The sequence below is a fragment of the Lathyrus oleraceus genome, chromosome 7 (assembly GCF_024323335.1).
Source record: "Lathyrus oleraceus cultivar Zhongwan6 chromosome 7, CAAS_Psat_ZW6_1.0, whole genome shotgun sequence".
Lineage (NCBI taxonomy): Eukaryota > Viridiplantae > Streptophyta > Magnoliopsida > Fabales > Fabaceae > Lathyrus > Lathyrus oleraceus.
This window is the reverse complement of record NC_066585.1, coordinates 323,910,452-323,933,500: the sequence shown is the minus strand read 5'-3', so window position 1 is coordinate 323,933,500 and position 23,049 is coordinate 323,910,452. Positions and strand designations below refer to the sequence as shown.

General features: G+C 39.4%; 1 protein-coding gene and 1 pseudogene across 1 annotated transcript; both read right to left on the bottom strand.

Moving 5' to 3' along the window:
- Positions 1 to 4,359: 4,359 nt before the first annotated feature.
- On the bottom strand, positions 4,360 to 5,823 carry LOC127105334 (benzaldehyde dehydrogenase, mitochondrial-like; annotated as a pseudogene).
- Positions 5,824 to 6,279: 456 nt separating this feature from the next.
- On the bottom strand, positions 6,280 to 8,479 carry LOC127103631 (uncharacterized; the record flags this gene model as incomplete). Its single annotated transcript, XM_051040878.1, has 1 exon — positions 6,280 to 8,479. A coding segment is annotated over one exon (1,854 nt), but the record flags the coding sequence as incomplete, so codon positions are not given.
- Between the last annotated feature and the right edge of the window lie 14,570 nt (positions 8,480 to 23,049).

The window sequence follows — 23,049 nt, the reverse complement described above, 5'->3', positions numbered from 1 at the left end:
CATAATCACTAGCATCGCACATTATCTCAAAAGGTTCTGACCAATCAGGTGGTTTCATGATAGGTGCGGATACTAACGCTTGCTTTAAAAGATTAAATGCGTCATTACATTTTTCATCGAAAATGAATTCAGCATCTTTCATTAAAAGTCCAGTTAAAGGTTTAGTTATTTCGGAGAAGTCCTTAATAAAACGCCGGTAGAATCTAGCGTGTCCAAGAAAGCTTCGGACTTCTCTGATGGTTTTTGGTGGTTTTAGGTTTTCTATAACTTCTATTTTAGCTCTATCTACCTCTATACCTTTTTCGGAAACTATATGTCCTAAAACTATTCCTTCGGTCACCATGAAGTGACACTTTTCCCAATTTAGCACGAGGTTCACCTCCACGCATCTCTCCAGGATTTTCTCAAGGTTAGCAAGACAATTGTGGAAATCAAATCTGCAAACCGAGAAATCATCCATAAACACTTCCATGATACCATCTAGGTAATCTGCAATGATGGACATTGTCGTTATCCGAACAATACGGTGTGCGAAAAGACAACCGGCGAGAAAGAAATGACAGAAGAGTCGCCACCGTGCGTTATTTATCCCAAAGGAGGGAAAGGAAACGCTCGAAGTAAACCTGAAGAGAGGAAAGGAAAAGACAAGGTCTCGCAACCAAATCTTGGGTTCGGGAGTCGATTATGCGAAGGGAAGGTATTAGCACCCCTACGCATCCGTAGTACTCTACGGGATCCACTCTTGTTGTTCTTGTCTAAAGGGTGTATGTTTATCTAATGTACTATTTACTAAAAGAAAGGGTCAAAGAAAATGACTCGCACAGATATCGCATCCATTGCATACGTATCTCATCTGAATATGAGAATCAGAGTCTTCGTAGCTCGGCTACCTAGGGGTTCAGGATAAGTGTGCTCGCTAAGACATCGCGTCTTAGGCCTACGTATCTCTTCGGGAATGAGAATCAGAGCAAAACGTAGTTCAAACTAACTACGGGAACAAGGGTCTCGATTGCAACTAGGGCAAGAGAAAGGGAATGTCTCGATCGCAACGAGGGCGAGAGAAAGGATCGCAACGAGGGCGAAAGCAATCAGGGATTAGTTGTTAGTTGTCAGTCAAACTCGGCAAGACATCGCATCTTGTGCCTACGTATCTCATCTGAACATGAGAATCAGAGTTGTCGTAGTTTGGCTACACGCACACCAAACAACAAACACACAAGCAGGCAAATATGGAACCCGAACGCCACTCGATGGTCTTACATCGGCTTCCGAACCAAACACACCCACACTGGAACCCAGATGCCACTCAATGGACTTACACCGGCTTCCAAGCACACAACAAGAACAAACAAACAACAAACAAATTGCTAAGGAGTCGGGAACTCGAGCCTAGCAATCGTCTGACAAACACACACAAAAAAGAAAAAAGTGCCCGGAGAGGTCTCGCACGACCACCTGCCTACGTACCTCGTCTGGAACGAGGATCAGGGCGACGTAGTTACCCTACATAGGGGTTGCCATCTGAACATGGACTTACAAAGGAGGACACCAGTTGTGTCAAAGGAGAGTGGGCGATGTGTTCACGTCCTAGCAGTAGGTGTCGCAGCTCGCTGAATCGAGTCTTAGGCAGTTACCTCTTTGCAATAGAACAGACTACATGCCACAAGATCGGAGACGCACGGAAGGTCTAAAAGTGGGGAAGCTCTGCCCTAGATTTGTCATGCAATGTGTACTTAAGTGTTTAGGATTTACAAATGGGGATATCTACCTAATGTTAGCAAGCAAAGAATATGGGAATCTCACCTATGTTATCATACAAAGGGTTCCATCAAATAGGTGCTACCTAATCGGAACAAGAATTGACGAGTGGAGCAAGGAGAAATGTTAGGGATAAAGGTTTGATTGGTTGGATGTGCTTTGAGTGATGGCAAGAACCAGGATTGGCGAGATATACATCTCGAATCCTAGCCTCAGGAGTGCATGGTATACACCATGTTCCATTTCCATCTTTATTTGCAAAAGTGTTTAATAGATAATTAAGTGTTTTGAATTTGATCGAGAAATGGTTTGGAGAAACCGCATTGACAATTTTAGGCGATGGCGAGAGTTAAGATTGGCGAGGCATACGTCTCGAATCTTAACCTCAGGAGTGCATGGTATACACCATGTTCCATTTCCACCTTTATTGAAAAAAAAGTGTTAAATAAGAGTTAGGTATTTTGAGTTTTTGTTGTGAAAATGACTTGACCTAGATCAAGTATTGATGGATGTTTGAGAAAGATTTGGATGAGTGCGAGAGCTAGGATTGGCGAGATATACATCTCGAATCCTAGTCTCAGGAGTGCGTGGTATACACCACGTTCCACTTCCATCTTTATTAAAAAAAAGTCTTGACTATGAATTAAGTTTTTTTGGATTTTTGATTATGAAAAATGGCTTGACATTGGATCAAGCATTTGATGAATGTTTGAAAGAACTGGAATAGAATAGGATAGGAGAAATGAATTGATTTGTTTATTGAGAAGACACTCGACGTTGGATCGAGTCATTATTTTTGATCTTTTGGAAATGATTGATTTTATTCTTGTGTTAGTAGCTAACTAAACAGTCAAGCAATAAAGAAATGAAAAGCAGTAAAATTATTACACATCGGGGGAGTGGGGTACATTCTGTCAAATGGGGATTCAAAGTATTGGAATGATTAAATCGGGTCCAAACAATAAATAATGCAATGTATGAGTGTAAGTGCAAAGGAACTGTCTCATTGTAAGAAGGCCCAAGAGTAAGCCATGTGAAGAAAATAACACAACAAATCATATCTACAACACACTTAAAAATTAAATCGAAAAAAAGGTAAAATCGGGATTTGTACGGATGAAAATTGAGGGACACATAAAACCTAAATAATGTGCTCAAAGCCGGTATGCGCATGTTGACAATAATTGAAATGTCATATGCGATTAACCGAAACGCGGCGAAATACTATCAATATATCGATAAAAATAATCATGGATGAACAACATGGAAATCGTTGAATCCATAGATTAAAATCGATGTTTAACATTAAAATCAACAAGTGTTTTTAAAAAAGAGAAAAAATAAAAATAAAAGGTTTAAAATAATAAAAAGTGGTAAAATGAAAAAAAATGTTGCAAACCAAGAATCGAACCCAGAACCTAATATTTACCAAAGCACCTCTTTACCAACTCAACCAGACAGACATCCTTGTTATGAAATCTCATGCGCTAATAGATAACATAAAAATGAACCAAACTCTTAAATAAAGCACAAAGTTGAAAAACAGTAGCAAGTTCTTATAAACATTTTCATCTTCATCCAGCGACATTTTCTTTCCATTTTGAAACAGCATTTTTAACAGCAAGATAACATCACAATCAAACATGGTGACGGTATTGCTAAATCAAACATGGAGTTCAAGGCATAATCGAAACATGGAAATAAAGCTCGGAAAGGATACTAACCGGTTGCGGCGAGCTCGACCGACGAATGTGAGTAAGCGTTGCCTTCAATTCTCTCCTTTTCTTTTCTGAATGGTAGCCGCCAATCCTCTCCAAAACTAGGGTTTTTCAGCTCCCCCCCCCCCTATGAACAGTGGCATCTCTTTTATAGTCACACTACAAGGGTCTTTTGAATTGGCCGCTGAGACCAAAGGGATGTCAAACTTGGAAGTGCTTTTGGTGTCGCCAGTTTGTCTACCCTGTTTTGGTGCTTATTCTGAAAAAGGTACATGTACCTTGTACTTTCCCTTGAAAATATTTTGATTCCCTTTTATTGATGCATATTTTCACTGCCGGTAAAAAGCTATTCACTGCTGCGAATTCACTTGAACATAATATGTGTTGTTTGATGCTTGCAGGAAGGAGGTGGGGAAGTATGATGAGCTTGGTCTACCCAAAAATGATGAGGATAGCTTACTAGTCCCAAGAAGCCGAAACCAATATAACACCAACCTGTAAGTTACCAGAACAAACACAAATGGTCCTACTTCGGTAGCTTACCTGCTGCCACAGCTTTCCTGATGCCATAATGTTCCTGATTGGAGCCTCCCTAATGTGTTACTCGATAGTGGCATATTTCTTGTGCATAGAAACTGTTGGCGCGACATATTTGATGCTGTCAGTCAAACTCGCCGCTTGGTTTATATCACGGGATGGTCAGCATAAAAGGTTGATAAGAGATGCAGGTTATGCAACAGATTATACACTGGGTGATCTTCTGAGACCGAAGACATCGTCCATGTACATAGCACAGAAGATCTTGAATGGTTATCCAAGTAGAAGCAAAATGTCGGCATATGCTTCTGAGTTGAATTGCCTCCATTCCTACTCGTTGGATATCTTCCTCATTCTCATCATAAAATCCTCATTTATATTGATCTTCTGTTTCATATGCTCAAAGCCATGCTGGATTCTTCAAGGGAGTAACAACAGCTTTCACATTCAAGTAGTTCTTAATACTGTATTCTCCTTTTTCTCTGCCTTGTCCACTCATCTTATATCCACCAAAAGGAATTGCAGCATCATATGTATTAAAGCAGTTTACCCAAACTGTTCCAATTTTCAGTGCTCTTGTCAAAGTATTAGCAGTGTTTAAGTTTTCTGTGAAGATCCCTGCTGCAAGACCATAGTTTGAATTATTTGCTCTTTGAATTACCTCTTCAGTGTTCTTGAATTTCAATATGGATTGTACTGGACCAAATATCTCTTCCTTTGCAATCAGCATGTCATCCTGAACATTTGAGAAGACAGTAGGCTGAACATAGAAGCCCTTGCTGCCATGCCTTTCTCCTCCAGTTTCAAGTGTAGCCCCAGTTTCAACACCAGATCTAATATTACCTCAATATTTTCTCAAATTGCTTTGCATCAATCTGAGGACCTTGTTCTATTCCTGACTTGAATGGATCTCCAACAGAACGGTACAAAGCGTGGATCTTAGCTTTCTCGACAAACTCGTCATACACACGTTCATGTACAAATGTACGAGACCCAGCACAACAACATTGTCCTTGATTGAAGAATAGGGAAAAATGTGCTAGCTCAAACAGCCTTATCTACGTCAGCATCTTCGCATACAATAAACGGAGATTTCCCACCAAGCTCCAAAGTTACTTGTTTAAGATTGCTTTGAGCTGCCAGTTGAAGGATAACCTTTCCAGTAGCAGTCGAACCAGTGAATGCAACCTTATCGACATCCATGTGACTAGCAAGAGCAGCACCTGCAGTTGGACCAAAACCAGATACTATATTCAACACACCAGGAGGAAGTCCAGCCTCATGAAATAGTCTCGTTGTATACAACGTAGACAGTGGTGTCTACTCAGCCGTTTTCAGAACGACAGTGTTACCGCATGCCAATGCCGGTCCTACCTTCCAACCAAACATGAGAAGAGGGAAGTTCCATGGAATGATCTGACCAGCAACACCAATCGGTTCATGCAAGGTCTGCACGTGATAGGAACCGTCAGCTGGAACTGTGAGACCATGAATCTTATCTGCCCAACCAGCATAATACCGAATTAGGCGAACCAACATTGGAATTTCCACTTGACGAGACTGTTCATATGGCTTCCCATTATCCTAAGTCTCAAGTGCTGCAATATCATCGTTATGCTTTTCAATCAGATCAGCAGCTCACAACATTATCTTTTGCCTTTCATAGGCTGTCATCCTAGGCCACGACCCAAAATCGAATGCTTTACGCGCAGCTGCAACAGCCCTATCAATATCTTCAGAGTGACCCTCAGCAACATGAGTAATCACTTCCCCTGTCCTTGGATCCAATGTTGGAAATGCTTTACCAGAAGCAGCAATTGGAACATCAAACTGAGAAATCTGATACCCTTTTGGAAGATTCGGGATAGAAATACTGTTTCCTATCAAACTTGGAGTTAAAAGCCAAATTGCAATTAAGAGCAAGTCCCAATTTGACAGCAAACTCAATAACCTTAGAGTTCAAAACAGGCAAAGCACCCGGCAAACCCATACAAACCGGACAAATGCTACTGTTGGGAAATGATCCATAATTGTAAGGACAATTACAAAAGGCTTTGGTAAGTGCAGAAAGCTGAACATGAGTTTCAATACCAATGACAGCTTCATAGTCTTTCGGAATTTTATCAAGTTTTTTCGATTGAGTACTAGCTGGGACTTTGGTTTGTGCAGGTTAGGCGTTGCAGCAGGTTGGTATAGCAGGATTTGTGGTGGTTTGTTGGCATAATGCCAACTGGTTTGGATACGGTGTTTCTTGATGGTTTGGACATGATTGAGCAGGACAGGATCCATTGGCGTTTGATGGAATTAGGCCATCTCCGTTGTTAACACCTTCAGAGCTACAAAGCTGACCCAGGCTGTTATTTGAGCATAGAGGATTCCCACGAAGCAAGACTGTGACATTTGGAGGAAGATCAATACTGCCCGATACGGTTGTGAATTGATTATTTTCCAACTCCAAGATAAATCTTTTTGTTCCATTTAAAGTCTTATTCTGCCAAATTGTAGAAGGAACACTGCCAATCAATGAATTGTTTGCAAGAGACAATTTCTGAAGATTTGGAAGATTAGAAAATGAGGACGGAATGGTTCCCGTAAGTCCGTTGTTTGATAAATCAATGGTTGTGATGTTTTTGTGAAAGATCGGAAGGAATTGATTCGTTCAACTGATTGGAACCAAGGTCGAGATAAAGAAGGCGTGGTATTCGGCTTAAGTCGGGAATTGGTCCTTTCAAGTTGCAATTCTTAAGGCTCAACTTCAACAATTTTGACATGTTGCTATAAGTATCTGGAATGCTATTTCCTTCGAAGTTATTATTGTCAAGTTGAAGTATAAGCAGGCTTGGAAGTTTGGACAGCTCAGGAGGAAGATATCCTGATAAATTGTTGTTGTCAAGAAGGAAGTGAACAAACTTTGGTAATCGCCAGAGTTCTGGTGGGATTTGATCAGGAATGAATCGCATTGCTGCAGGATGACTCTTGGCAGTCATAATTGAAAGTTCTCGTACTGCAGAAAGCTGTAAATCTGGATTTCCTGAAGGAGTTAATTCACCAAATAACTTAACATTGAATATATGGACATCAAATGGTCTATATGTAACCAGTATATAGTCTTGGTACACCTCCATCACAATTGGTTTCGCTAGCAATGGTTTTCGACAGAGCAATGAGCTTTGATCAAGGTGATATCTTGGGTAAAAGAGCAATTCATACATTTTGGAAGAATCAATATAGTTGCAGACAACAACAATCTTTCCCAGCCATAGCAAGCCCTTACACTGAATCTTTTGTTCCTGTGTAACATCTCCAAATACTCTCCATCTTTTCAATCGTATATCATACAATATCAAACCATGGAGACCAGCGACTGCTAAGTACATTCCATCCTGACTAGCTGCCACATGTTGAACAGGCCAGTTTTGGGAAATATAAGAAACTGGAAGCTTGAGATGCAGCATTTTAAGCTCGTCAATCTCTTCTAACTGCACAATGAGCAACCGGTCTTCCCCATAAATCACATGCCGGATGTATGCAGTTCCGGAAACACCTCTGTTAAGACAGCATTTTCCAAAAGAGAATGAAAGAATTCTCTCTGAAGATCTCTCCTCAATAACATAAAGTCTATACCCATGTTCACCCCACTGCACCAGTGAGGTACCACCTATCAATGGCTCATGCTTACAATCACAGTTTGGCTTAGCAACTGGAGAAGATACAGAACTTAAACCTATCTGTCGGATTGTTGACATCAAGCGGCACCCAGAAACTGACCAAACTGTAAGCCCCCTTAATTTCCACCCAACTGCAAAAGCAGAGTTATCAGGTGTCCATGCAATGCAACTAACAGGGCCAGTGTCATCCATTGAATATCCCCAGTCATACAAAGAAACTGTGCGTATAAGCATTAATGACTCAGCCAAATCATACAACTCCACAATTCCTCTTCTGGTACCAACAGCCAGAATATCCTGCTCAAAAGCTACTGAAGCACATACAGCGTCCCCACAAGCCAACCTCTTTTCTGCTTTAATATAGTCAACTTGCTTTAAACCTTTCTTACTAATGGAACATGAGACAAGGTGCCCATCAGAATACAAGACAAATAGTAACCTCAAAGAAAGGCAAAGCTCCAGCTGTTTGATTTCAGAATTTTTTGGAATAATGTGATTGGGCATAGGAACCTTTAGGAGGTCTTTAGGCGAAACACCATTCTCTAAAGAATGTGGAAATTGAGAATTATCAAAGCTACCAGAAGGATTTGGATCAAATTGAAAAGCTCCATAGAACTCCCCCTTCCAAGATATACTGTACAATGTTCCATCAGAAAGTCCAAGCAGCATATGTTTGCTATCACTAACAATATTTCTCAACGACAAATCCTTTGCTGCAAAAGGAACTTGCTCAGTAAGAAGAAGAGATATAGTTGCTAGGGACAAAGCAGAAGGTTGTTTCCCACCAATGTGTATTTTTGTATGGAATCAAATGTAATGAAATAAAATTGAAATGGATTAACAAAATGGTTTGAAGTTGGTTTCACAATTGGTTTATCTTATGACTTGAATGTTTGACTTTTGAAAAAAATAACTTGACTGATAATGCACATGAACAAGGCCATGAAATGAGACCATAAGGTCGGGGTTTTGACATAGTATCCATGAACCAATAACCTGACTAGCAAGTGGCTTGAAACACAAGAAGCTTGATCGTTCAGATGACCAAGACCATAGATGTATCCACAATCACAACACCATGACCTTGGATCAAAACCAATCCTCATATAAAACGAACATAAGGTTAGGCCAAGCATGCCAAACAAACATAAAAAATTCAGGACCAAAATCGGGGTATGACAGACATCATGCAGCGTTGGAAAGTGGTTGGGGCATTACAGAGGCCGAATGGCACTCGTCTGTAGGCAAAAGTTCCATAATGGCATGTGAAATTCTGGCGTAGTCAGTTTTCAGATGTTCAACTTCAAGTCATGACATCTGATCCAACATTGTAACTAATACAGCAAGACAGTTATTAAGTCCTATACTAATACGCACCCTTTCACTGATGTCACGACATCTCCTTCTATGTCACCCTAGAATGGAGGAATACCTAGTTCTGTGCATCAGGTAGAAAGACTCGGTAGAGATCAATCATAGCACTCACTTCTGTTGTTTTCCTACACAGTGATCAGCACGATGTCTCAATAGTGATTTGGACATCTTCTGTTACATTGTTCCAGTTTGTTGACCATGTACTTGTATTTCCTAACATAAAGGTTGAACAAGTCAAACTAATTTCCACTTATTAAGGAGCTAAAAAATATACTATTTGCTAGGTTCATTAATTATAGATTAGTTGTTGGTTTCCTGGATTTTAGCTCAGCTGTTGGATTCCTAAAGAATAGCCTGAGACAATTACTGAAACAGAAAAACTAAACAACCTACAATTTAGCATATGCTGTCAGGAACGAATGTCACAACATTCAGTTAGACATCCAGAACATAAACTTGATAAGCAGACTGAAATACCAACTGTGTTATGGCAAAATGATTAAAACATGCAGGAGGAAAACAAACACAGGAAATTGTTAACCCAGTTCGGTGCAACATCACCTACATCTGGGGGCTACCAAGCCAGGAAGAAGATCCACTATCAGCAGTATTAATTCAGAGTTAAACTCCCCCATTTACAACTCTTCACTTAATCCCTACCCAATGCAATCTATACCTAGGAACTCCTAGATAGAAACCTCCAATTTCCATTCCTATCACTACAAATACAATGTAATGTTAAAACTACTTGAACTTGCTTCACAGCTTCATTCAAGACCATAATCACTCTTGCCTACAGGCTTTGAGTTACAAATACTCTCAGCTTTGAACACTGAGAAACACATGGTAACCTTCCCACAGATTGGGAGGTTTACCTCACACACACCCCTAAATTTTCATTCTATGAGGCTTACAAAAACTAGGTTACAATATGCTATTTATAACCTAATCACCCAACTGGATTTGGGCCTTCAGAAATCGCAGCAGACTTATTCTTTGTTGTTACAACTTCAGCAGAAAATTTCTGCTACAAATAAGGTCTTCAAGTTCCTAAAATCTCTCCATATATATCTCCATATTTAGAGCCTATATATATTCTGATTGAGTCTTCAAGACCTCCACAAGGGAGTTAGGATATTCACCAAATATCCTCACTAATCCCAGAATATATACTGAATTAATTAATTCAGTTTTCTACACATGTGCGATGTCACAGACATGATGTCGTGACATCGTACATGACATGTTGGTCCAGATGTTGAACTTCTTCAACCCAACATATTAAAACCACAGAGATGATTACATTATTTGTTTTACAAAATTAATGCCAATCCTAAGGTATTAACAATCTCCCCCTTTGGCAAATTTTAGCTAAAACAAATAAGCCTCTGTCATTATCTCCACCACCACAAACACCAAAGTTGGTGTACATGAGGAAGTAGAGGTACAAGGCGCAGCTGCATCACAACCCTTCCCCTCAACAGGAGGGCTTCCTGAAGAATATGTAATGCTAAGTACATAGACAATGTAACTCAGATCACAAGACACAACTGTCTTCTGAACTCAGATCACAAGACACAAGTGATATATCCAGTTGGTGGCTTTTGTGCCTGAAGCCAACTTCTGTTTGCTACCACAACCACAGTTTGCTTGCTTCTGGTACATTCTCAGGACCCTATTTCTCTCCCCCTTTGTAGCTAAACATTTACAAATGAGCCCTTCACAAAACCAGATCCACGCACAGTTTGCCCAAACCTTGACATACCCCATGGTTTAGAGGGAATGGAATGTATCTCTTGAGAGAAGAGGAGTGCTGATACATCCTTTAAATAGTCCAGCCCGTGCTTAGGAATTAACGGTGGGAATAAATGCTTGGTCAAGATTCATTAATATTTGCTGAGAAACAGTCAGAGAATCACCAACAAAATCTCAGGCTATCTTTGAATACCTTTTATAGCTCTTGACTGTTTCTTTTTCGAAACAGTAGTTCCAGTGCATGGAGACTATTCCATATATGCAGTCAGACACGTTGCATTCGATGTCTTGACATTCCACACGACTTTACCCTGTATTCTGCCTGTATTCTTCCTATCATCATTTCCTAGGACCATGTTCGTACCTCCTGTAGTATCTTGACATCTGGCACCACTACAGCCAAAATCCCACACTTCAGCAGATGGTTACTCCCCCTGTACCACACAGCTGTAGCACTCAGGCTTATAGACACATCACCTCCATATTTCCAAATGAATGTAGGATTCAGAAGGAAATAATAGTATTGTCCAAAGCAATGTCATGACATCCGGTCAGACATTCTTGTGCTCACTCAGCATTGACATGCACCACACCATCCCAATTACTAACAGGTGCCATACCTTGTTATCTGAAAACACATTTACCACTAGCTTGATGATTACTTACAGCTCAAGGACAGAACTCCCCCTGTCATGAACAACCAACTCTCCTCTAGAAACTTGGTGATCACCCCTGAACTTATCCAACACCCCAAGGTTGGACCTTGACATACTTCTTGATTCAAAGAGAACTCAGACCACTTGATGAATGGAAAACATAAGACGCATCTTCATGTCTTCAAGAGCACCCCCTCTGTTCAAACCCTTTGGGCTGAACACATCCACACTCTGTGTCAGTCTCTCTTCTAACCAGAACAGAGCACCACTTAACAAAATGTTCTAACATTAGTTGGGACATCCTTCACAACATAACAAAGAACACCATCTGATAGTGTTCAGATATCACTGAGTCACCAGCTTGATCCAGAAGAACCCAACCATAAATTGGGACATATACACCCTCATCCCATTACTAGAGATAATCTTCCATAGATAGCTCAGAACTCCTACAATAAGCTCCAAAAGATGAATAGAAAACACCTCCTTTTGTCTTCAACTTACTACTTTTCTGCTCAAAAGTAATTTGTCTCAGACTTTCCTCAAGAGTAATCAGCTGCCATCTGTTGATTATCTTGATTCTTCGAACTCACTTCTGAGATGGACCAACTGTCACTGGTTGATTACCTCCTTCATGAATCCTCATATGAAAAAGTCAAATGCCACTTATTGACCTCTCCACGTTTATCAGACTTCTCACAAAGATATTCTGACCTTCCAAGTGAGACTTGAACTTCAAGCTACATGTTGAACAAAGCTTAGATTTTCTAAGACATGAACATGTAACATCCTCTCCATCCAGCAACTCCAAAGAACTGCAACGAGGACGATCTTTTTGAAGTATCCAATCTACAACTCTGTAGACCCTTCTATCTCAAGTTAATGTGCCGCTTCACCAACTAAGACTCTGATGTTGAACCAAATGTCACAACATTGTGTTTTGACATCTAGCAGTTGAATTCAGTTCCTTCTTCTGCCACTTGAAAGAACTTCCTCCCTTCACAGAACAAGAGTTCAATGCTCTCATAGACTTGATTGTGGAACCAAGTTTGAGTAAACACCCTCCATCCTGCAGCTTTGCAGTTAAGTCATCCAAGCTCACACCTTGATGAATCCCTGCTTCTTTTCCAAAGACATCAGACACTCTGATGTATGAGTCTTCAGAAGGACCAGTTGGAAACTAACCCTTCAGCTATGCCAAGGATTCCACTTCCTAAAGCAAGGCTGTTTCCATGATGTCAAGAATGCTGTCACTTGTTCTTGACTCCACAGTGTGCATTAGCCAATGCACTTCCTTACCTAGATCAGAAATAAACCGATCCAAGTAACCACCAACAAGACTATGATGTCTTCTTCTTCTTGTACACAGCAAGGCTGAACATGTTTCTTGCCAGGAATCCTTTTCACACTCTTTTGCTGCCACCAAAGAGATAGATGATAACCCAATGTACTATCCTTCCTGTGATTCTTCACAGGGTCTTGAAGAAGAGATGTTCCAACATCTTTAAGAACATCAGTTATCTGGAGCTCCAAGGATAATCAATTAAATACTTGTACTTGTCACAAGTAGACATTGATCTTCAATCCTTTCCCAATTATCCTTTCAGATACTTCCACCATAAGAATACTTTGAAAGTATTCTTCTTGTGTCAACATCTTCTGCTTGCAAGCACCTCAACAGTCTTGAGACTCTTTCTATATTAGATTCACCCTTAGGAATGAGAGAGATGAATCCTTCCTTGCAAATGTGTCACATAATAACCAGAACCCATGTGACACAGGTCAACAGCCAACCAGACCCTAGGCTGACCAAACTTGAGGAGGTTAACCAAAACCCCCCTTCAAATTAACAATCATGGAGACTCCACACCAATATCCATGCATTGTACACAAATGTCTCAACCTGACATACATCATCCCTACCAGTGGTAACTAACTCTTTGAGTTATACCTATGCATACTCCAATCTCACCAATTAGACTCCAGCTGACCATAAGTACTAGTGAGACAAACAGCACCAGTCAATAGTAGATATGCATTGCCAGAGCATACTACCTCAACCAACCTCTGAATCTTTAAATTCTCACTCCTTTAAAGAACTGCCACTTCTGAGCGAGGTGTTTGAATAACAAGACTCATGGTTCCAAACCTCTTAAATAAAATAGAAATCAGGTTACCCCATTATTGACTTCTAACATCCATAGAACTTGTCTTCCAACACACCATAGTGCTCCAGAGAACAGCTATCCAGTCCTGATCAATCTACAGGAGTAGGACAAGCAGCAGGAAATTGCACCATGTCACATCTTAGACAGCTCCACTTCTAGAGATCGAACCTCTACATGTGACCTTCTTGAGCATACACACAGTTGACTCTACCCTTGTCAACTTAGCACACACAGATGTCTCCTCTTCCAGGTCAGGAGTAGGTTCCAAACGAAAGTATCCCGTTGTTTGACACCTAAAAACATCTGCTCTTCAACCAGTAGCTGCATACTTGTTGAAACACATGTTCTAACATCACATAGAACATTAGTTCCACCTCCTTGGAACAAACTTTCCTTGAAATTCTTCAAGGTCTTCATATACATTACCCAAAAGATTAAAAGAATCAGTGATAATTTGATTCTTACCATCCTGAAGTGATAGCGTCATGATGAGTGGACTAGATGAGACTCAAGTATTTTTGACATCTTCAGCAGATTATGATGAAATCTTGAATACAACAGTCTTTCATCCACATGAGGGGAAACTACATCAGAGTTTGAGTTTTGCCAGGTATTATGCAGCGGAAATAATACAACTCAACCTATGAATACACACTTCACCAGATCAGCCTCCAAGCACATACCAAGGTTGAATATGATTCAATACTGACACAGTTGTCCCATACAAAGGCCAATTGCCAACCTCAATAGACAGATACACATAGTTCCTGTCATGAATAGTCTATCCACCTACTTCAAGGGACCATTCAGGGAAGTCAGTACTCACATAACTCCTTGCAAGATACCAGAAAGTATCACCCATGGATCTCATCCAGAAACAGAACAGGATGCCTGCTCTGATACCATTTGAAATTCTGGCGTAGTCAGTTTTCAGATGTTCTACTTCAAGTCATGACATCTGATCCAACATTGTAACTAATACAGCAAGACAATTATTAAGTCCTGTACTAATACGCACCCTTTCACTGATGTCACGGCATCTCCTTCTATGTCACCCTAGAATGGAGGAACACCTAGTTCTGTGCATCAGGTAGAAAGGTTGTTCCAGTACGATGTCTCAATAGTGATTTCCTACTCACTTCTGTTGTCTCAATAGTGATTTGGACATCTTCTGTTACATTGTTCCAGTTTGTTGACCATGTACTTGTATTTCCTAACATAAAGGTTGAACAAGTCAAACTAATTTCCAATTATTAAGGAGCTAAAAAATATACTATTTGTTAGGTTCATTAATTATAGATTAGTTGTTGGTTTCCTGGATTTTAGCTCAGCTGTTGGATTCCTGAAGAATAGCCTGAGACAATTACTGAAACAGAAAAACTAAACAACCTACAATTTAGTGTGTCACAACATTCAGTGTGACATCCAGAACATAAACTTGATAAGCAGACTGGAATACCAGTTGTGTTATGGCAGAAGGATTAAAACATGCAGGAGGAAAACAAACACAGGAAATTGTTAACCCAGTTCGGTGCAACATCACCTACATTTGGGGGCTACCAAGCCAGGAAGAAGATCCACTATCAGCAGTATTAATTCAGAGTTAAACTCCCCCATTTACAACTCTTCACTTAATCCCTACCCAATGCAATCTATACCTAGGAACTCCTAGATAGAAACCTCCAGTTTCCATTCCTATCACTACAAATACAATGTAATGTTAAAACTACTTAAACTTGCTTCACAGCTTCATTCAAGACCATAATCACTCTTGCCTACAGGCTTTGAGTTACAAATACTCTCAGCTTTGAACACTGAGAAACACATGGTAACCTTCCCACAGATTGGGAGGTTTACCTCACACACACCCCTAAATTTTCATTCTATGAGGCTTACAAAAGCTAGGTTACAATATGCTATTTATAACCTAATCACCCAACTAGATTTGGGCCTTCAGAAATCGCATCAGACTTGTTCTTTGCTGTTACAACTTCAGCAGAAAATTTCTGCTACAAATAAGGTCTTCAAGTTCCTAAAATATCTCCATATATATCTCCATATTTAGAGCCTATATATATTCTGATTGAGTCTTCAAGACCTCCACAAGGGAGTTAGGATATTCATCAAATATCCTCACTAATCCCTGAATATATACTGAATTAATTAATTCAGTTTTCTACACATGTGCGATGTCACAGACATGATGTCGTGACATCGTACATGACATGTTGGTCCAGATGTTGAACTTCTTCAATCCAACATATTAAAACAACAGAGATGATTACATTATTTGTTTTACAAAATTAATGCCAATCCTAAGGTATTAACAGCATGTAAAGGTAGTTTTTTCTTGATCTTCGGGATGGATAGGTATTTGGAAGAATCCCAAGTGTCGCATCGCGAAAAACAAACAGTGGGAAAAGACACAGAGCCGCCACCGTGCGTTATTTATCCCAAAGGAGGGAAAGGAAACGCTCGAAGTAAACCTGGAAAGGAAGGAAATGATCTTACGACCAAAGATTGCTAGGTACGTGTAGCGGTGTATTCGTCACTTTATGATTTATTGATTAAATCAAAAGCAAAGCATACAAAGAAATCGAGTCGCCACCGCACTTTTATTTATCCGAAGGAATGGCTAAAAAGCAAACAAAAGCCTAAGAAGTTTTACACATAGAAAACTAATGAAAGGTCAGAGATCTGGGTAAGGGGTTAATTACGCAATGGGAAGGTGTTAGGCACCCAAAACGTCCTAGGTACTCCTAGGGAGCCCTTTTCACACTTGTTGTACGAAATGTTATTTGTTTTTGAAATATTTATTGTGCAAACATGGATTGAAGGGATGAGAAAAGAATATACAAGTTATTATTTTTGTGTTTGAACGGATGAACCCGTTGCCTACGTACCTTTCCATGGAAGGCAAGGATTAAAACACGGTAGTTCGGCTAAAAGATTTCCAAAAAAAGTAAGTGAATTGATTTTAAAACAAAAGCCCTAAGGTCTTTCATTATCAACGGGAGAAAACTCAACCAGAACCAACAATCCACCATGCGAGGATAGCTTCAACATACTAGTGAGGGGTTAACCCTATAATAAGTATGGAAGACTTACAATCAACTCACTAAGGATACGGTGAGATTAACATCAACCACTATGATAATTGAAACCTATGGCTAATGTATAAAAACTTATCAAGAATGGACAAAGCCATAAAACAATTGAATGAGTGAAATTAATTGATTATGAGTATTCACAAAAATATGGTCAAAGTATGATTAGGATTCAATTCAAAAAGAAGTATAATCAAAAGTGAAGTTTGAAAATCAAGGGCTTAAGGCCCAGGTTTCTAATTTGAAAAGAAAGGAAGAGGTTTGCACAATATTTTCAGGTTTGAAGTCAACATGCAAATGGGAGGTTTAGAACAAAAAGGGTGTGAGGGTTAAGGGATGTAAAACTTCTTAGATGTTCACCTCTCGAGATAATATGTAGATGATCCAAGTGGTTCCTTTGGAATAGGCAACAAAGCACATAATAGATAAACAAAGCACAGGTAAAGCCAACAAAGACGGATACCGGATGCCAATCAGTGGACTTATTCCAATCTCCTAAAACAAGGAATGATACCGGATGCCAATCAATGGACTTACACCAATCTCACAAAACAAAGATGGATACCAGATACCAGTCAATGGATTTACATCAATCTCCCAAAGCAAAACAAAACATGGATATCAGATGCCAATCAATTGGATTTATACCAATCTCCAAAGAATGATCATAGGAAACAACTGCCAATAAATGGACTTACAATTGACTCCTCACATACAACAAACTAAACAAGATGCAATAAGCAAGAGGAAACAAGTTGCCAATAAATGGTCTTACACTCGACTCCAAGGAAATAGGATGCCAATAAATGGTTTTAGTCCCAACTCCTACCAAATCGTAGGAAACAATGGCCAATAAATGGACTTACAATTGACTCCTCAATGGACAAACAAAGATGTCACAAAGATATGAGTAAAGGTCATGAAATGATGAACAATTAATGATGATAAATGCACAAATGCACACATAAGCAGATATGCACACATGAATCAAGTAAGCAAACAAACAAGCCAATTAGCACACACTATATACAATCAATTAGGCTCAAGCAAGGTTAGGCTTTACAGCCAACTGGAATGGGGTATTTGAGCTCTTAACCCTAACATTGAGAGTTAGAGTGAAGCAGATGAAATGGAGATGAGGGGTGTGCCTCATAGCTCTTATCCCTGGTCAGGGAGAGCTGTAAACAATAGAAAGTGTGGGAGTTCAGAAAGTAGGAACTCTTCTCCACAAATGATTTGACTCTATAAGATCTTGGGTTAGTATTCACAATGCATCAACACATTGTGTGAGCAAGGTGAATGATACACAGACTAGCAGGAGATGGATTACACATCTCTTTTATCTGCCAATTGCCTTATAAAAGGACTTTTCCTGCTTGGCACAAAAAGTAAACAATAACAAGCATTGCCTCTTAAGGAGGACTTCAGACAGGTGCCTACCAATAACAGTAGGTCTTCCAGACTACATGAAGAAGAAGAATTATACCTAAGTGGTTAAGCAACCAAGCAAAACAAAGTTCACAATGAACTTAAGCAACTTATGTACCTGAAAACAACTAAACAAATCAGTTCAACTGTACAGACAAACAGATAAACAATCAATAAGCAACCAACAATCCCAATGTACAAAATGTGTAAGCCAAAACTCAACTCAAATGAGTTAACATCAACCTACAAAACACACAAAGATTAGTAATCAAAGGCAAACATCAATGCTCAAGTGGTGAAGCATCATTAACCATGGAACTTGGATGTTCAACCTGAACTCAAAGCTCAAAGATAAGCAACAAACCACTAGGTCAAAGCCTAGGGCCAAAGATGGAGAAAAAATTTAAAACAGAGGCTGAAATTTAACATGAATCAACTTCAAACACATCTTGAAACATTCCAAAAGGTCTCACATCAATATCATATACCAAAAGCATTTCATGATCAATTGAAGTTCAAGGCAATTTTAAAGCTCAAATGTGATCAACCAGAGTGAAAAATCTCAATTAAATCAGAAATGAGTCAAATATTTCCAACAAAAATCATGAGCAATCACAACATTCATAACATGCATCATACAAAAAATCAGGGCAATTGGAGATCATTTGGCATGGCAAACACATCATATAAGTTGTACCAGCAAAGGTGTGACACAAATTGTCACACCAACTTAACATGATCATAAGCAGAAATGACAATTGATAAAAATACCAAATCAACACCAAAATGGCAAGCAAAGTGTCTAGTTTCATCATGCAAAATTTCAGAATCATTGGATCAATGATGAGCATTTCACAAAGGTATAAGCATGGCAAGGTCAAATATGGACATGTGTTCAAACATTCTAGCACAAAAAATTATCCAGCCAAGCACAACTTGTAAAATCATGATGATAAAAAACTAGAGAGAATCAGGATCACAATGCAAAAAAACTGGTAATTTTTGGATTAATTTTCAAATAGTTATGAATTTTTTAAGATGAGAAAAATTAAAAAAATGATATGAAGCATGTAGCATGGCGAAGGAGGGAAAAGAGAAAAAAAAAGCATGGCATTTGAATCATTTGCTACAGCCAAGAATCGAACTAGGCATGAGTTCAAATATGCGCGCCAAGCATGGATGAAACGCTGCGTTTCATTTATTGACCTGGCCTGGTCAATGCTGGCGTGGCTTAGTCAAACGAACGAGGGCGAATGGAATTGCCAAGCGTGCAGTGCGTGGCAGATACATGTACCAATCAGATGTGAACCCTAGGCTAACACATGCACATGCAGAAATCTATTTCCAAATGGATCAAAAACGTGGCCTTAGGCAGGATCTTCATCTTCTTCCTCGTGAAGAAGATGAACAGTGAATGTTCATACGAGCTCAAGAACCAAATCTCCAGAAATCAAGATTAAAGACATCATCATGTAGCATTTTCATCATAGATCACAAATTAATAAACAACTAGACCTAATTCCACATGTTAAGAGAGAATCGAGCAAAGAAATTTTCATGCATGAAACATTAATCAGCCCTAACTAACTCAAAAGTGCATGGAATTTCATGATTCAAAGCTCAGAGTTACCAGCAAACCTAGATCTACAACAATATCACAATAATTTTGAGAATTAGAGAGATCGATTCATGACCTCTTGAAGTGCAGATCCGTTGAATCGTGTTATCCAGGCCTTGTGATGCTTTACAGTTTCTCTACAATGATTATTGAGGTGATTGATGATGAATTGGAAGCTCAACAACACTTGAATTCCACAGAATTTGAAATCACCATTGATGCTCCCATCTTCGAGTATGCTTCAAAGCAGCACTGTTTCTCTTGGTTCCACGTTCAATTCCACTCAAGAACACTTCAGGATTAAGAATCAAGCAATGGAAATGGCTTGGATGTGAAGAATTTTGAAGAAAGTTTGAGAGAAAAAATTTGGAGAAATTTTGATCTAGATCTGAAAGTTGTTGTTAATGCTTAAAACAGTTAGGTTTTAGTTTATACATGCAATGCTAATCATGATCTAATCAAGTTTAGCTCAAATGCAAATGAAATTAGCAAGTTATGGAGTGTAAGTGCAAATTCGGTTTTCACCTTATGCATGAAATGCATGTGTGAACAGTGCACGAATTTTCTTTATTTTCACATAAAATCCAATTTTGGAGCCAATGGTGATAGCAAAATATTCAAACAATGCACCAAATTTGAATTTTAAGATTTCCCTCCAAAAAACCAATGAATTACCAAATGATTATATGATGAAAATTCATGTAATGTGATGCATGATTTGGAAATTAGAGGTCAAGAGAAGAATGTAGCAAAAAGAACCACTCATTTTGGAGCTTTGGTTGAAAAGTTATGCTCATTTGAATCTTCATGCATACTTTACCATGTTTTGATCATATCTCCTTAACCACACATGAGAAATCCATGATTTTGGACTTTTTGGAAATGGGAGAGAAAGATCTACAACTTTCATGTTCAACAAAATTTCATTTGAAGCTTCTTTGATGATGTAAGATGAAGTTGAAGTTGGCCAAAACCTTTCCATTTTTGGAAAAATCAAATTATAGGTCACTTGCTATTTTTGGAAAGTTTTGACTGGACCTCAAATTCTTCAATGTTGATGTTTGAAATGTCAAATGAGACTTGTTTGAACATGAATGAGGTATTTCTAATCACTTCCCACCCTCAAATCCACAGTTGACTTGGCAGTTGACTTTCTAGGTCTTCAGATGACCTGAAAATGTTATGATGAAATTCAAGCCTCTACCACTTGGGATTTTGCTTCAAAATGACATCATAGCTCCTATAAGCTCTTATGAATGATCATGGGGTCCAAATCTCAAGAATGAGCACCATCTATTGCTCAAAGAATGCCTTTGACTGCCTTGACCTGTTATTGCTTCATCTGCAAGACAAAGGTTAGATGACATATTTTTGTACTTTTGGTTAGTGGTAAAAAGAAAAGCAATGATATACAAATGCAAAACAAGCTTGGTGATCAAGAATCACACTCAAAAAACAACCCACCCACAGGGAAGGAAGCAAGGTGCACAATGATCCTTGAGGCAATGCAATGATATGATATGATGCCATGAGGGATCTTAGGGACAAAATTGGGGTCTTACAGATACCCCTATTTAAGGTCATTCTAGCCGGAGAAGTGAAGTTTAGAAATCTTCATCTCGACGCGGTATAATGGGCTTAAATAACAATAATGAGACAAATTTTGGTCCCTAAGAGACCTCATGATGGTGTATGCATGCAAAACAAACAACCTATGTGGGGAATATGGGTCCACAAAGAAGAAAAGACGATCCATCAGAGTGATACACTCACCAAGAACCGAGACTCTAACAGGACTCTCATGGGGATAAGAAAAAGAATGCGTGAGCAGGACACGACTCTGAATTGAGGAAAACAAGAACTAGACACTGCTTTAGCAAGACACGACTGGACTGGAGACCTCACTGGGGAGAAAAGACTCAAACTGGGGAAAAGAAAGAATTCCAAAGGAAGACACATCCATTGGAAAGACTCAAGCTGACTCAAACTATCCACGAAGGATACCTCGGATGAAAATCCGGACTCGGACTGGGGAAAAGATTCACAAAGAACCTCCCTGCCGGGGAAAATTGCATATTTTGGGGAAAACGCCAATACAGCAAAAGATAAAATCACTACAGAAAATCCCACCGGGGAATGTCTAACAAAGACTCTCTTGGGGAAGCAACAGAGAATGAGGTGTTACCGGTATAAGGGCAACAAGCTCAAAGAGACATGTGATCTAAACACCGGTATAAGGGTGAGAGAACAACAAGCTCCGAAAGAATGAATATCTAAGACCGGTATAAAGGTGAGAGATATCAATCAACCAAACATCTGAGAAAGACCTGAAAAAGGTACATCAACTCAGGAAAATCTGACTCCACAGGGGACCGAGGTCATAATAGGGAGTAGACAGGAAGGAACACCAGGGATACCGGTTACTGGGTATATAATAGGTGACCGACCAAAGCGTGAATTGGTATATATGCCAAAACACTCATCATCCGAAAGGAGGGCTTGAAAAAGCAAATCGACTTACAGGATGGACATTCGACTCCGCAACGGGAAAACGAATCTTACTCAGTTGGGAAAAAACCAATGAGCGCATGATATATAATATCCATTACCGTCAGAACGTGGATAGTATACTCGCATGAGATATATCATCTATTACCGTCAGAACGTAGATAATATACTCGCATGGAAGGAAACACCAGGGATACCGGAACTAGGTATATAATAGGCGACCTGCCGAAAAGAGAGACATTCGTTACCAACAAAACAGGGTAAACGAAAGACAACTCACAAGGGATAAATTGCAAGCATCCGACAATTATCCAAGAAACAAACAAATATTCGATTTCGCAAAAAAGGAACACGAATCTTACTCGACTGGGGAAACACAACAGGCTTCGACTGAAGAGTGCATAAGATATATTATCCATTACCGTCAGAACATGGATAACATACTCGCATGGAAGATTATCCACAACCGGTTACTGGGTTAACAAAGGATAAATCAACCGAAAAGAAAGGCATCGGGATACCAAAACTAGGTATATAATGATGACCAATCAAAGGGAGCAACAATCATTACCAAGCAAACAGGTAAATGAAAGAGGACTCACAGGGGATACATTGATACAAAATCAATGATCCGGGGAACAAATCACTGGCATACGATGAAAGGACCCAATGGCGACTTCAAAGGGGATAAAATTGCGAGCATACGGCAATTATCCACAGAAGACTTGCTGGGAAATACAAGTGCTTACTCAAG